Raw genomic sequence first — 14927 nt, 5'->3', positions numbered from 1 at the left:
ATTGTTGCTTAATTTTTCTTTGGAATCTAATTTTATTTTCTTAACTTAATAAATCAATAGAAGTGTTTATTGGGATTGAGAGTATGGCTCCATCTGTAAAATACTTGCTGTGCAAACCTGAAGATTAGAGTCTCAAACTCCAGCACCTAGTAAATGTGAGGTGGGTGTGGATACCGGCCTGTCATCCTAGTACACAAGAGGCCGAGATGGGATGCCCAGAGCCAGTCAGGTAGCTAAAGTAACTAGAGTAGCTAGAGGGTTAAAGTGAGGAATCCTGCCTACATACAGATTGAAGAAGATGCCTGACCTTTACATTCATGTGGACACATGTACATGCATGTGCACCCTAACTCTTGTGCCCACACTCAGACAGCATACACATACGTACATATACTGTATACATGCATATGCAAAAACGAGGAATCTTTATTGCATTTGTTCCCATTAAAAATAAGTCTTAAAAAATCATCATTACTCAATGTTCCAGGTTGATTAATATATATACAGGTTTGCATTCCACAGTGAGTTTTTAATTTGATATTTTATGACTGTAGATACTTCTTAATGTACCCTTGGTGTTGTTCTTGTTGGTATTGGCCAGATGGAGTTAATTCTGGCCTTCTCAAGTTGAATGTACAAAGGGTGTCTAGACGGGCTATTTGGAACAATGGAATGGCGCTGGCCAAGGCTGACTTGCTCTAGCTTTGCGAAACACCATCTGGTCTGCATGGATGTTGGGCTGCACAGGGCCACCAGCAACTGTCATCTTCATTGTTCCTTGTCTTTTCTTTGTCAGGGGATCATCCAAGATGGCAAGATCATCTTCATGCCGAACGGGTTCATCACACAGTGTCCCAACCTAAATCGCAGTAAGTGGCGCTGAGGCATTTCTGAATTTAATCTCACATGGCTTGCTCCTAGTGTCAGACAAAAACATCTGGAAGGATATGGACCGCTATGTAAGACTGACTTTGGAGAGGATGGAAACAGCGGAAGGACTATCTGTCGTAGCTGTCACTGTGTCTTTCAAGCTTGAAAAAGGATTATGTGTTATTTACAGAAATTACAGTGTGAGGGTAAGGAAGGATTAGTCAGTGGGTTCTGTATGTTAGAACAAAAAGATACATTTAATATACTTATAGATGCATATTTAATATAAAAATCATGTATCTCACAAAACTATCTTTTAAGGATTTTGACCTGGGTGTGAGTTACTTCTTGGAAATTTTCCTCTCCTCGGTCATCTTTGGACACACATGGAGATTTAGTTTAAAAATGTCTTGTTCTTTTCAATTAATTGCCTATTCCTTTCTATTTTTTATTATTAATAAAAATGAGGGAAACAGCAGGAGGACCAGAAGTCCTTCATCGTTTCCCTCAAACTTTAACTCCAAGAAAGCAAAGCCCCTCATGTAGTTAAAGAACTCGTTTCGAATTCTCTTTCCTGTATGAGCACAAGATGAACACATGCCTTCTCTTTTCTTTCTTGAGCTTGTCCAACATGCAGTGATTTCCTGAGCCTGGTTCAAGGAATAATGGATTTGCAAGAACTTTTGGCCAAGATGACTGCAAAAGTAGGTGTCTACATTTTCTGTGATGTTCCGTCTGTATGTCCTGTCTGGAATTCAGAGCAATGTGTTTTAATGGAAACACTTTTAGCTTGACATATGCTTTTTGCTTGAAACAGGACTACCTGTAGTAAGCACAGCAATTGTGGTCTTTGATGAGATTAGCCTGTATCACAGTGGCTTTCTTCAGAAGTGCTGGGAAGCAGAAAGCAGTCTGTACCACTGTAGGTTCCTTGTGAACAAAAAAGATTTTACCCAGCGGCTGTGGAAGCAACAACAATGAGAGCTGATGTATGGGCCGAGTCACTGCAGCATGTGAGCTGATGCGTTTTGGATGTAAGAATAATTAATAGTAATCAGGAGGGTAAAAGAGCTTTCGTGGGCAGATTTCTGTCATTTGAAGGCATTATATCTAGCTTCTAATATGTGACTCATTTTCAGACTGGTTCCGAGATAAGTGAAGGGGAAAAGATACCTTCAGTTGTCTCCTGCAGAATACACGCTTCATCACTCACACAGTAGACCTGTGTGTGGCTCTGGGAATTTCCTGGGACCCTGTCAGACCCCAAGAGGACACGATGAGCAAAACAATCCCTCATCAATGTTCATCTTGGGTAGCTGGGACCCAAATGTAAATAATTAGGAGCTTTCATATATATTCATGAAGTGTGGCTTCACGTGAGAAGCCAAAGCCTCATGGAAAAGGCCACTGAAATTAAAAAAGAAAAGAAAACAGAAAATGCTGTCGCTGTGGCAGTGGTCGGCCCTGGACATGGATGCTGGCCTAGGGCAAAGGAAGAATTAAGTTGGGTCCAAGAGACGTTATACTCTGCCAAAGCAAAAACTTTAATAACAGTGAAAATGATGTATTAGTCCCATTCTACCTATGGCTGCTGGCTGCTGGCCCTCAGCTGTGGCATGGGGAAATGGAGGGATTGGTGGGTAAGTGATTGGGAGCCATTGATCATGCCATGACAACCTTTCTACTTCAGACTAGACTTTTGGTCATGACATCTTTTTCAAGCTGTGTGTGTGTGTGTGTGTGTGTGTGTGTGTGTGTGTGTGTGTAGTGGGTGCTCCCACGCACAGGTGTTAAGGTCAGAAGTCAATATTGCTATCCATCTGAGGCACTTCCCACCTTAGCGACAGAGTCTTTTTCACACCACCTGCAGCTCACCAGTTGAGTGTATTGTCTTGCCAGTGAGCCCAGAAATCCTCCTGTTTCTGCATCCCTACGGTCGATATGACAAGCACACCAACACACATGGATTTTTACCCGGTCAGTGGAGATACAAAGTCAGGTCCTCAAGCTTGCATAGCAAGCACGTCAGCCACCGAACTGTTGTTCCAGTGCCCCAAGCTAAATCCTCCTTTGTCTGGAAAAGAGAGACAGAATATTTTAGGGAGGAAGACAGAGACTGAGGCTGGAGGCCTAAAGCATCAGCTTTTCACCTTGAAAGCCTGGAGGAAACTGGAATCCTAGGCAATTATTCGCCATCCCAGCTTGTGGCGCATGGAAGCTTTTATGTCACATTGTCTGCAGCAGCTTGATCTCAATACTGGTAATTATATTTTAGCATGCTAGCAGGTTGTTAATACCAGACACATGCCACTCAGCCTCAGGTGATGACCGGCCTCCATTCTCAGCTCCCCCTGTGCTCTTTCCTTTCCCATTTTTCCCCCCAGGCAGCAATGCCATTTTTCTCTTTGGAGCTGTGCACTGTCTAGGAGCTGCAAATGAACTCTACCCTTCAAACATTGTTATGTAAAATGGGCATTTGTGAAGCGGAAGACATTTAATTGTGGGAGATTGCAAGCCGAAAACGGTTTCATTCACCTTCTAAACCCACTCCCTAGGCGCTTTGCAGATGTGTAAGTCTGTTCCTTCTAAACTAGATTGATGTGTAATTCTGCAAGAGAGTTCTTCCATTTCCGCTGCACTGTTTGCAATCTATGGGAATCTAGGATGGCCACTGGATACATAGATATTCCTTCCCATCTCAGTTTCTGAGACAGAGTTTCTCACTATACCTGGAGCTCACCAATTGACCCTATTGGTTGGCCAGTGAGCCCAGAAATTCTCTGCACCCCCACTGCTGATATTATAAGCACACATGGCTTTTTACCTGGGCAATGGAGATACGAAGTCAGGTCTTCAAGCTTTTATAGCAAACATGTAAACCGCCAAGTGGTCTTCCTTCACACACACACACACACACACACACACACACACACATCTCACTAGCTAATTGTGGGCTTTGCTAGGTCAAGAGGCAAAATTTAGGATACTGCATATACGCTTGTTTTAAGATATAATCATATATAACCTAAAATATAACCATTGAAAAGTGTGAAAACCCATCCTTAGCTTACAGGCTATATAAAAAATAAATGGTGGACAGGATATGGCCTATGGAACTTAATCATTGATATAAAAAAATGGAAACTTGTTCATTAGCTAAACTTGTTAAGCAGTTTCTATGTGTTTGATCCAAGGCTTAGCTTTTATGTGTGGTATCCCTTCAGTTCTCCAAATAATCCTGAGAGCCTAGTTCAGTTTGTTAGCATACTTTACAGAGGGGAAGATTGAGGGCCAGAATGGGTAAATAACTCTTCCTGAGATAACAGACGGCAGACCCAGGACTAGGACTCAGGTTCTTGGGTCTCGAAAGTCCAGTCATATGCGAGAACCTTTCTGGTCGGAGAAAAAAGGGTTGTAAAGAGAAACACAATAAAATGTGAAGAGGGGAAGAGATGGGTGCTAAGAGGTGGCTAGCAAGAGGGTGGAGGCATCAGAAAGGAGGAGGAAGACGAAATAAAAGAGAGCCAGTTCACTGAGCCATGCCTGAGTTCCCAGATTCACTGTAGGGAGTGCACATAGAGCCTGCAGTCACCCAGTGTGGAGGAAGTCCAGGGCAGGAATAAGAGCTTTTACCTCGCCCTTTGCCTCTGAACTGCTTCTTTTCTTTCTTCGAACCCTGGGTGGATATTGTGTATGCCTCTGCAAAGATGGTTAGGATCCTTCTGTTTCTACCACCTGACTTCATGGAATTACTACCCAGAATTTGTAAAGAATTTTTCAAGGGCAAAGTTTTCTCCTGCTTGCCAGTGAGAAGGTCTGAAGAAGAGGCTTTTCTGTGCTGTGGAAGGCTTCCTCTTTATGCACTTCCAGAGCCTTACCTTTATATATATGAGTTTCCTTTAAGGGCCACATTCTACTTACCCCCATGTAACCATCAAGATGGGTGCCCAAGGGCTCTGTACTTCAGCAGAAATCTTCAGGATACAGGCTGGCTGTGGGCTTTGCTGGTCATCTGGGGTCCTTATTGTCGCGCTGCTTTAGCTTCTGTGTCTCCCCTTTGAGCTACATCTGTGGTAAGTTTTGAGATTTTTACTTATGTGTTTTTACATCATTCAAGTGAGATGTCCTTTAGGGCATCTGGTCTACCATCTTGGTGGAATCCAAACATCATTTATTCTTTTGACAGATTGATGGATGTGGAGTCTGGAGATGTGAGGCCAACCAGAAGTTAAATACAGCTCCAAGATGCAAAAGGAATTTGACAGCATCAAATCTACTTGGAGTCAGGGTTTTACCTTCAACAAATAAACCTAGTGCCACAAGTGTTAGTGGATGGAATTGGACCTAGGTTTGGGTTATCCAGCAGCTGTGGTTAAGACAGAAATTTAATCAGAGAGCTCAGGGCAGAGATGGAGACAGGGATTTGGAATCCTCATGATCTGATCCCAAGCCTGCTTTTGACCTTGTTTCAGATGTTCCTTGTCTTGAGCAAGCCATTGGACTTTTTTTGGATGCCACATCCCCATCTGTAGAGATAACTATTTCTATATCAGCCTATGAGTTTGGTGCAGGATAGAGGATGCGCATTCAGTGAGAATTGGCTGTTATTCATAGTGGTAAACCAGGGAGAACCAGTTGTCTCTAAGAAAATGCACATCTTTGTGGCGAGTCATCTCAAATACTGGTAGCATCTCCTAGGTGCTGTCAGGACTTCCATCTGCAGCTGGAAGAGAGAGGATTTGAAAAGGCATTTTGTATATGGGTTTTCACATATATACACATATATATGGGTTGTAGTAGAAATCGCAGAGTCCTTCTGGAGAGCAAGGTCAGGACATGGGTAGTGCCAACCCTTGGTATGTGGTCCTGGATTATATAAGAAAGAAAACTAAGCAAGCCAAGAGAGCAAGCGAGTGCGCCATAAGCCTCAATGGACTCTGTATCAGTTCCTGCCTTCAGGGTCCTGCTTTGGATTTACCTTGACTTCATCTCATGAGAGACAATAAACTGTCATCTGACATATCCTTTCCTTCTCAAGTTGCTGTTGGTTCTGGTCTTTATGACAGCATGAAGTAACTAAAATTGTTGTCTTTCTGTGACTGGCTTCATTTCCTTTGGTGGCTATCTCCGGTGGCATCCATTTCTGCGAAGAACATTACTTGATTCTTCTTCATGGCAGGAAGAATCCCATGGGATGTATGTGCACATTATATTTATCCATTCATCTCTTGTTGGGCATCTCAGTTTACTTTGCAACTTAGCTACGTGAACAGCGGTGCAGTAGACGTTGATGCGCAGGTATCTCTGTGATGTGTTGTTCTGGAGACTTCTGGGTAAATCCTAAGAAGTGGCGAAGCTGGCCCTCACAGCAGGTCTACCTTGAGGAACTTCCATACTGATTTTGATAGTGGCTGGTCTAGCGTATGTTCCTACTCAGTGTTCAGGGTTCCTTGGGTCTGCCCCTCAGCAGCAGCTGCTTTCATTGGCTGCCTTGATAGCTGCCCTTCTGACTGTGGTGAGATGGAATCTCAGTGTAGTTTCTCTTTGCATTTCTTTGGTGGATAATGTCTTAGTTCTGTCTCTTGTTTCTGAGATAAGAGGACCTTGATGACAGCAACTTAAGGGAGCTAGGACTTACTTGGCTCTTTGTTCCAGGTCACAGTCCATCCCTAACAGGGAAGTCAAGGCATCGGGAACTTGAAGCATCTGGTCTAGAGCGGAGACCAGTGAATGGATGCTTGTATGCTTACGCTCAGTCCTTTATATTTTGCATTTAGCTCAGCAGCCAGCACAGACAACAGTGCTGCCCACATTCAGGGTGGATTTTTGCTCCTCAGTTAACCTAAGTAAGGAAATCCCTTACAGGCATGACTACAGGCAAACCTAATCTATACAACTCCTCACTGAGATGCTCCTTCTGGAAAATTCCAGAGTTTGGGAAGTTGGCAATTAAAGTCAACCCTCACAATGAGGGTGACATTTTCTCATGTGTTTATTGGACATCTTTACTTCATCCCCGGAGAACTGTCTTTTCCTTCCATTAAGCCCATTTGTTGGTATTTTTGATGTTTATTTTTTTTGGAGTTCTGTGACACCGAATTTGAAGATATTAATCAGAGCTCGCTGTATTTTCCAATGCTTGGAATTCCTTTTTAAAATTTCATGTATTTACCTATTTATGCTTGCACGTACAGTGTGCACATGGCACAGTGTCCACACGTTGGTCAGATAACTGCTTCCAGGGGTTGGTTCTCTCTTTCCATCATGTGTTCTCTGGGATGGAAACCAGTTCTTCATTCACGGCAGCAAGCAGCTTGACTTGTAACAACCTGCCATCTTCTAGCCTTGGAATTTCCTGATTACTTTTGTTTAAATCTCTGAAATCTGTGGGGATAAATCAAGTCCCGGTCAGAGTGGCATATTTAATTTTGAGATCTTTCTTGTGTTGAAGAACTCAGTGATGGTTTTCCAATTAAACCTACAGGCTTAACAATGGGTTGCATTTCCTCCCCCCACCCATCCACATGACAAACACCAGATAGGACTTCAAAGCGCAAAAGCAATCTAGTGTATGGCTAATGTCCTTGTATCTGTTCATTGACCTCTTCCCGTGAAAAAGCCCTCCGCCGTCTGTCTTGGAATGTGTAGAGCTTGGAATAGATGATTTGGTCCATGGCTGCTTAGATAAGTGTGGGAACAAAGGTAAAACTCACCAGAGATGCAGACCTGAAGCCCTATCTACTCGGGATCTCAGGCGTTCTCAGAGAGAGAGGTAGTTGTGTAGAAATGGCTTTTGGAAATGAGTTTGTATAAATTCACCATGCTCCCACCAATGGCAGAAAATGTAATTCTTTTTTTTTTTTTGACTCAGAGCTGTTTTTCTCCTTTATTGTTGTTATAGGATTTAGCAGAGGAAAAGAAGGCAAGATTACATATTAAATGTCTTTGAAAAAATTAGATTTTTTTTACCTTTGTATCCCTTTGCCTTTGTTATCTGTCTTTTATATTCTCTTTATTATAGAGATTGGGGTTTTTCCATGTTGCTAGAAAGAGCTAAGCATATTAAAAGTCAAAAGAAAGTTCAGGCAGGGAAACAAAATGCATAGCATTAAAAGTGAAGTTTTCTTAGGGCTGGAGCCTCACCGATGGACATAACTCAGCTTTGCTGGATGGTGCTGGCCATTACTAAGGCTGACCTCCTGGAAGCTCCTAGGGGGTCACAGATCTTCAGTAGCTGGGGCTTCCTCTCAGGTCGTGGGGTCTTTAAGGAATTTCCTTCCTGGAGTCACATAGATACTGGAATTGTTCCAGATTTGCAGAGTGAGGCACACACACTTCCTATCAAAGTCACAGGTATCCTTTAGCAGGCACACCTGGATCACCTGTTCAGGTCCAGCTCACGCCAAAATTGTTGAGACTAATAGATGGGATAAAGATAGTGAATGCTGAGCTGTGGTTTGCTTACCTTTGATATACACATGCTTCGGTTATTTAACCTCTGCAAACTCTTGGAAGTATATTCTATCCGTGCTTCCTAAAGAATTCCCAGAGATCTTAATTACCATAGATTCTAGAAACTCTCTAATTAGATTGGCGCTTTAGATGAAACGCAACACTTTGGAAGATCACACATGTCAGAAGGACCTGGAGGGAGTTCAAGGCGAGTCTGTCAGCTCTCCAGGGTGAACGTGGAGCGTGTAGATGGTTGAGAGGCCTGCTTTCTCTGTGATTTCCCAGCTCACCCCAGCAGGCAAGAAAGGCCACATTCCTCTGAGAAGTTTCAAGAGCGTGGAGGAAAAGAATGAAAGGGCTGGCCACAAATGGCTGTACCATCCGTTAGAATTACACAAGCCAGGCAGGGGCTTGACCACTGAGCCACACTTCCACTCTATGCAGTGCTTGAGGGGAAGCTACAATAGGCTGGACGAAGAGTATTTAAGAAAGAACTGGAGCCATGCAGAGTAGCTGTTAAGGGAAAATATGGTGCTGAGTGTGGTCAAGGGCAGGGGAGGTCAGGAGGACCTCAGATGTCTGGAGCCAACAGTTACTCAGGATGGGGTCAAAGGCAGTGGGGAGGCCAGGAGGACCTTAGATGCCTGGAGTCATGTCTTACTCAGGATGAGGTCAAGAGCAGGGAGAGGCCAGGAGGACCTAAGATGTCTGGAGACAACAGTTGCTCAGGATGGGGTGAAGGGCAGGGAAGTTTAGGAGGACCTCAGATGCCTGGAGACACGACTTACTCAGGATGGGGTCAAGGGCAGGGGGAGACCAAAAGAATCTTAGATGTCTGACATTAAAACTTGCTCAGAATGTGGTCAAGGAAAAACTGATCCAGCAAGGGAAAGGGAGGGAGATTTCTTATTCCAGATCAAAAGGGTTGCTATGGGAGCTTCACTCCTGGAGATAAAATCTCAGGCCTTCCTTGTGAGAATGGCTAAGCTTCATAGTCCTCTTGAATTTGTAGATCAAGACTCTGTCATTAAAAAAAAAATGAAAGCCTATCTCAGAGAATTGTATGCAAGTGTGTGTGTGTGTGTGTGTGTGTGTGTGTGCGTGCGTGCTTATGTACTTGAAAGTGTGTGCACGCAGCCAGAAGCTGATGTCAGTGTCTTCCTCAACCACTTTTCACCTTATTTTTGAGGAGGAACCTGGAGTCCTTTGATTCAGCTCATTTGTCTGGCTAATGAACTTTAGAGGTCTGACTGTCTTCATCTGACTGTCTTCAACCCTGACACCAAGGTTACAGACACCCGCTGTACCCAGCTTTGACGGGGTGCTAGGCTGGGAACTCATGTCCTCATGTTTGTCTGGCAAGTACTTTGCCTACTGCATCCATCTCTGTTCCTCTCTCACAAACATAGAAACAAGCAAGCAAGCAAAGAGATGCTCCTGGTCTCAGCTGGGGGGTTTCTTACCTCCCCTGCTCCAGTGTATTCCTGGGCGTTCTGTTTGGGGACACTGATGCGGGAAGACACTAGACTCTCCAATAGCTTCCTTTCCTTGTTACAAGTGTCCAGAATTTTCATCTGAGAGGAAGTCATACCTTCCGTCTTATAAACTGCACAGAGAGGATGGCGGGAGACAGATGCAAGTGCACGGGGCTTCCCAGTCAGATCCCTGCCCAACATCCTAATTAGTTCCCGGGAACACTCTCCTCATCAGCGCATCTGTGTGGGTTTGTGCTGTAAGCCCATGCTGTCATGAGTACCCATGAAGCTCCAGAGACCCCATTTAACGTCTCATTTGTTGTTCTTTAGACCACAGGAGACAACATGTCTTCAATTTGGTATGATTTTTACCTGTGTGAAAAGCAGAGAACAGATTATGCTAACAATCAGGAAACTGCTCGGCGTTTTCTTTTGTTCTCCGCTGGGATTTCTACCCCCCCTCCCCCCCCCCCCCCCCCCCCCCCCCCCCCCCCCCCCCCCTCCCCCCCCCCCCCTCCCCCCTGTCTTCTTATCCCCCCCCCCCCCCCCCCCCCCCCGCCATCGCTGTTAGTTTTGCTGGGACGGTGCAATCGAATCACACAAATTACATCCACTAAATCTTTTCTGCAGCTGAATTATGCAGAGACAAGACTTGGTCAGCTGGAGAATTGCCATTGTGAGAAGACCTGCCAAGTGAGTGGGCTGCTCTACAGGGACCAAGACTCCTGGGTGGATGGTGACAACTGCAGAAACTGCACGTGCAAAGTAAGTACCTGGCGAAAGTCTGCAAGGCACGGGCTCGCCAACTGGAGCACAGCTAGGCTACTTAGCACACAATACTACTTCCATTGCGCTTATTCCCTCCTAATAACTGCAACAGTTTTCACATACTTGGAAATCATAGCCTGCTTCTTTGTTATATACTCTGTGATCTAATTTTGTGCTCAAGCTACTTACTGCTAGGAGTTCGAGAGTTGAGTCTTCAGACTTAATGGAGCTTTAGTCTCCTCTCCTAAATGGCACATTTTAAGATCTAATTTTATTATTTTTAATCATGTGTACTCACATGTGTCTGTGTGTGAGCCTGTGCATGTACACACTCACAGGAACCGGAAGTTTTGGGTTCTCCGGGAGGTGGAGTTACAGGTGGTTAGGATCTGCCCAGCTGGGAACTGAACTGAGATCCTCTGAAAGGGCAGTGTGCACTCCAGAGTGCTGGGCCACCTCCCCAGTCCCCACCACATCCTCTGCACAGTTTAGTCAGGCTCTCAGTGTTTGTATGATGCTTCTGAAAGACATCTGTGTCTGTTCCCAAGAACTGCAGACAGCCCCGTCTCCATGTTTTACAGAATAGCCACCATCTGTAGACTCCTTCAGTTTCAGAAAGGAGGCCCTCCTAAATTAGTATGTAAACCCTGTCCAGCTGAAATTACTTGATAAATATCTGAAGAATGCCATTGTTTGTCCAGGAAAAAAGTACAAAATGGATTGTTAGAGCCTTAAAAATGATTGACAGGGTCTACTAAAGGTGTTATTTATGTCTCACAGAAATAGGCTTTTTGTTTTCAGCCTAATCTACTTAGTCCACATGGGCAGGTGGATGAAGCCAGTGATGTTTATCAGAAAAGTAATTGAGGTGATACAGGTTCATTTGGGCTGGAAGGAAAACTTTGTTTCTGGCTGTGGAGGGGGGGGCCTGGGGATTCCCCACACTGCATTGTATCCCCGAGGCTCTGGAGATCAGAGGTGAAGTTCCTCTGAAGCAGGCTTGTTCAGAGAACACCTCAAAGACCTCTTTGTCTTTCCCTTTTCAGAGTGGGGCCGTGGAGTGCCGAAGGATGTCCTGTCCACCGCTCAACTGTTCCCCCGACTCGCTTCCTGTGCACATTTCCGGGCAGTGTTGTAAAGTTTGCAGACGTAAGTATTCACCGAGGGGCAGGGTGGTCCTCTACTCTTTTAGAGTTTGCATTTGCCAAACTCTAAAACTCAGAACCCAACTAACATTTCTGAGTTGAAATGTGGCGGTTGATCTGATAGCGGCTAAGAAGGGCTGCGCATGTCAGCTCCTACATTACAGCAGACATGGTACATAGACTCCCCCTCTTCAGAAACACCATCCATCTACCTTCATTAGTATCTGGAGTTGGTTGTTTTTTACTCTTTGGTTCTTTGTTCTTGGGGGCCCGGGGCTGCCACTCCACTACCAAGTAAATACACACATAACACATAGAAATTTTTTCTTACTTATGAATGCCAATGGCCTTTTATGCCTTTTTCTTTCTTCCTTCCTTCCTTCCTTCCTTCCTTCCTTCCTTCCTTCCTTCCTTCCTTCCTTCCTTCCTTCCTTCCTTCCTTCCTTCCTTCCTTCCTTCCTTTCTCCATGCCTTGCTGTGTAGCTGGGTCACTGGCCCCTTGAGTCCTCCCCTCCTTCTCTAGCTCCTTGATCTTTTTCTTCCCAGATGCCTCCTCTCATTTATTCTCTCTGACTGCCAGCCCCGCCTGTCCTTTCCTGCCAAGCTGTTGTCCATTCAGCTCTTTATTAGACCAATCAGGTGTTTTAGTCAGGCAGAGTAACACAGCTTCACAGTTAAGCAAATGCGACCTAAAAGAACGCAACACATCTTTGCATCATTAAACAAATGTTCCACAGCATAAACAAATGTAACATATGTCAATATTCTACAACTGCCCTCTATTCTTTATATCTGAAGTGACCAGGCTGCTTCTTCAGGCTCAAACCCCAGGCTAGGCATGAAGTGTGAAAGTTCAACTCCTAAGTTAATGTGGTTCAATCTTCTCATTTGGAATGATCGAGTTAAGGCACAAATTCTGCATTTAGTTTTTTGGAGGCTTTGGACAGATCTGTCATTTTTAAGGTGTCTTTATTAGAAATGTCAGTGTGTATTTACTTTCAAACATTGAAGCATTTTCCTTCAGCATTGGCCGGTCCAAGAAATAATGATTAAGACCACCTTTCCAGCTGAAGAGATAGCTTAGTGGTGAAGAGCACTTGCTGCTCTTACAGAGGACCCAGATTTGATTTGCAGCACCCACATGGCATCTTACAGCCGTCTCTGTATCTAAGGTTCCAAGGGACCTGACACTTTCTTTGGGTCTCCACGGGCCTTGGTACTAACATAATACACACAGAGACTCACACAGACATACACACACACACACACACACACAGACACAGACTCACACAGACATACACACACAGACTCACACAGACATACACACACAGAGACACACACACAGACTCACACAGACATACACACACAGAGACACACACAGACACAGACTTACACAGACATACACACACAGACACAGACTCACACAGACATACACACACAGACACAGACTCTCACACAGACTCACACAGACATACACACACACAGACATACACACACAGACACAGACATACACACTCACATAGACATACACACACACAAACACAGACTCACACAGACATACACACACAGACTCACACAGACATACACACACAGAGGCACTCACATGTATTCATGAAAAGGAGATCTTTAAAGATTGCTCCTCCCCACCATTGTAGAGGACACTATATAAAATGATAAAATGGAAGGCAAACTAAAACTGAGAGACCCTGCATGCGCCTACTGTGTTCTCTGCTGCGCTGGACACTTCTGCTCCATTATGTTGACTTCTTACAGTAAAGTAGCTTATATTGCCAGCCCTCCATTTTACCAGAAGCACTTCTGGCAGAAATCAATTTACCAAGGCCACAAGGCTAGTGATCTCCTAAACCAGCTTTGCTAGCTACAAACCCTGTAGATTTTCCATCAAAGCACATGATCTGAAGAGAACACTTTCACATAGAAATGTGGCGGCTGGGCTGGGTGCTGCCAACCTGCAGTCCCAACACGGGGTGGGGGCACAAAGGCAGAGGGGCTAGGAGTTCAAATCCAGCCTCAGCTATAAAGGGAGTTTGGGGCTTGCTGGGGCTATCTAAGGTACTGTCTCAAAAACAACAAAAAGAAAACATCCTCCAACCCAAAAACAAACAAACAAACAAAAAAAAACAAAAGAAAAAATCCCCAGAACAAAAACAAACAACAACAAAACACAGGCAAGCAAACAAACCAATGGAATTTATATATTCTACTTTTCTGACTGAGCCATTATCACTTAAATGTGTCTGCATACTTTTCTAGACTATGAATCTTGTTTCACCGGATTTCAGTTTCCTACCATTCGCTGTTGTATAAGTATTTCTCAGTTATCAAAAGCCTAGGTTGTTTTCCACTTTTCTATATTATAAAAGACTCGATGATAATGTGATTCATGGAGACACACAGTTTTGGTTATTTTGAATCTACTTAATATAAAATTATTCATAGTAGAATGATTGGGCCCCAAGCTGACACCTTCAAGACCCCTTTACATTTATGTATTTAGTGTGTGTGTGTGTGTTTGTGTGTGTGTGTTTGTGTATATAGGTACATGTGGGAGTCAGAGGACAACTTGTGGCTGTCACCTCTCTCCTGCCTTCTGTGTCAAGGAAATGAGATCATAGTTTTGGAAGAACATGCCGTTACCCGCTGAACCATCTTGCTAACCCATGAAGCCTACCTGGTTATATATAATTCCTATTATATATCAGGGAGATGGCCATCTTTCTGTATTCTAGTTCATTTAAGAACTTGTCAGGTTATAAGACGTTCCCAGAAAGTTTCCCACTTTCTCCAAGATGGCAAAGCACAACCTAAAGAAAACAGGAGAGTTTTGTATCTATATGGAGCTCAGGGCCAGTTGGTTCGATAAAACTAATTTTCTCAGTGACTCTGGTGATACTTTGATGTGCTCAGAGATTAAGTAAGTGGGAATACAAGTAAAATAAATTAATATTTAATATACCTTTAAAGTTAAAAGATAGAGAGCATCTGGCCAGAAAGACTTTTTATTTCTTACTAGTTTCAAAATATAAATCTCTGGTAAGTAGTTTTGGGTTTGGGTGTCTGGAATCACCATGCAACCTTCTCTACATAAGGAAGCTCCTATTGAACCAGGCACAAGTTGTAGAGAACAATATTGAAGCGAGACAGTTTTCACGAGTGTGCACACATGCATGCTTTAGGAAAACGTCACAGACAACAG

The 14927-nt window shown here is 44.0% G+C and overlaps 1 protein-coding gene across 1 annotated transcript in view; it reads left to right on the top strand.

Annotated features, from left to right (window-relative positions):
- Nell1 (neural EGFL like 1) overlaps nt 1-14927 on the top strand; it is an 824157-nt gene that overhangs the window by 212311 nt on the left and 596919 nt on the right. The window contains exons 6-9 of the mRNA XM_050122124.1: nt 797-869; nt 1492-1574; nt 10428-10562; nt 11612-11714. Coding sequence (XP_049978081.1) covers nt 797-869; nt 1492-1574; nt 10428-10562; nt 11612-11714 — 394 coding nt within the window. The remainder of the gene's footprint in view (nt 1-796; nt 870-1491; nt 1575-10427; nt 10563-11611; nt 11715-14927) is intronic.

Source organism: Alexandromys fortis, unplaced genomic scaffold, assembly GCF_014885135.2.
Source record: "Alexandromys fortis isolate MF-2015 unplaced genomic scaffold, M_Fortis_MF-2015_v1.1 scaffold_170, whole genome shotgun sequence".
Taxonomy (NCBI): Eukaryota; Metazoa; Chordata; class Mammalia; order Rodentia; family Cricetidae; genus Alexandromys; species Alexandromys fortis.
This window is presented reverse-complemented; position numbering and strand designations above follow the sequence as displayed.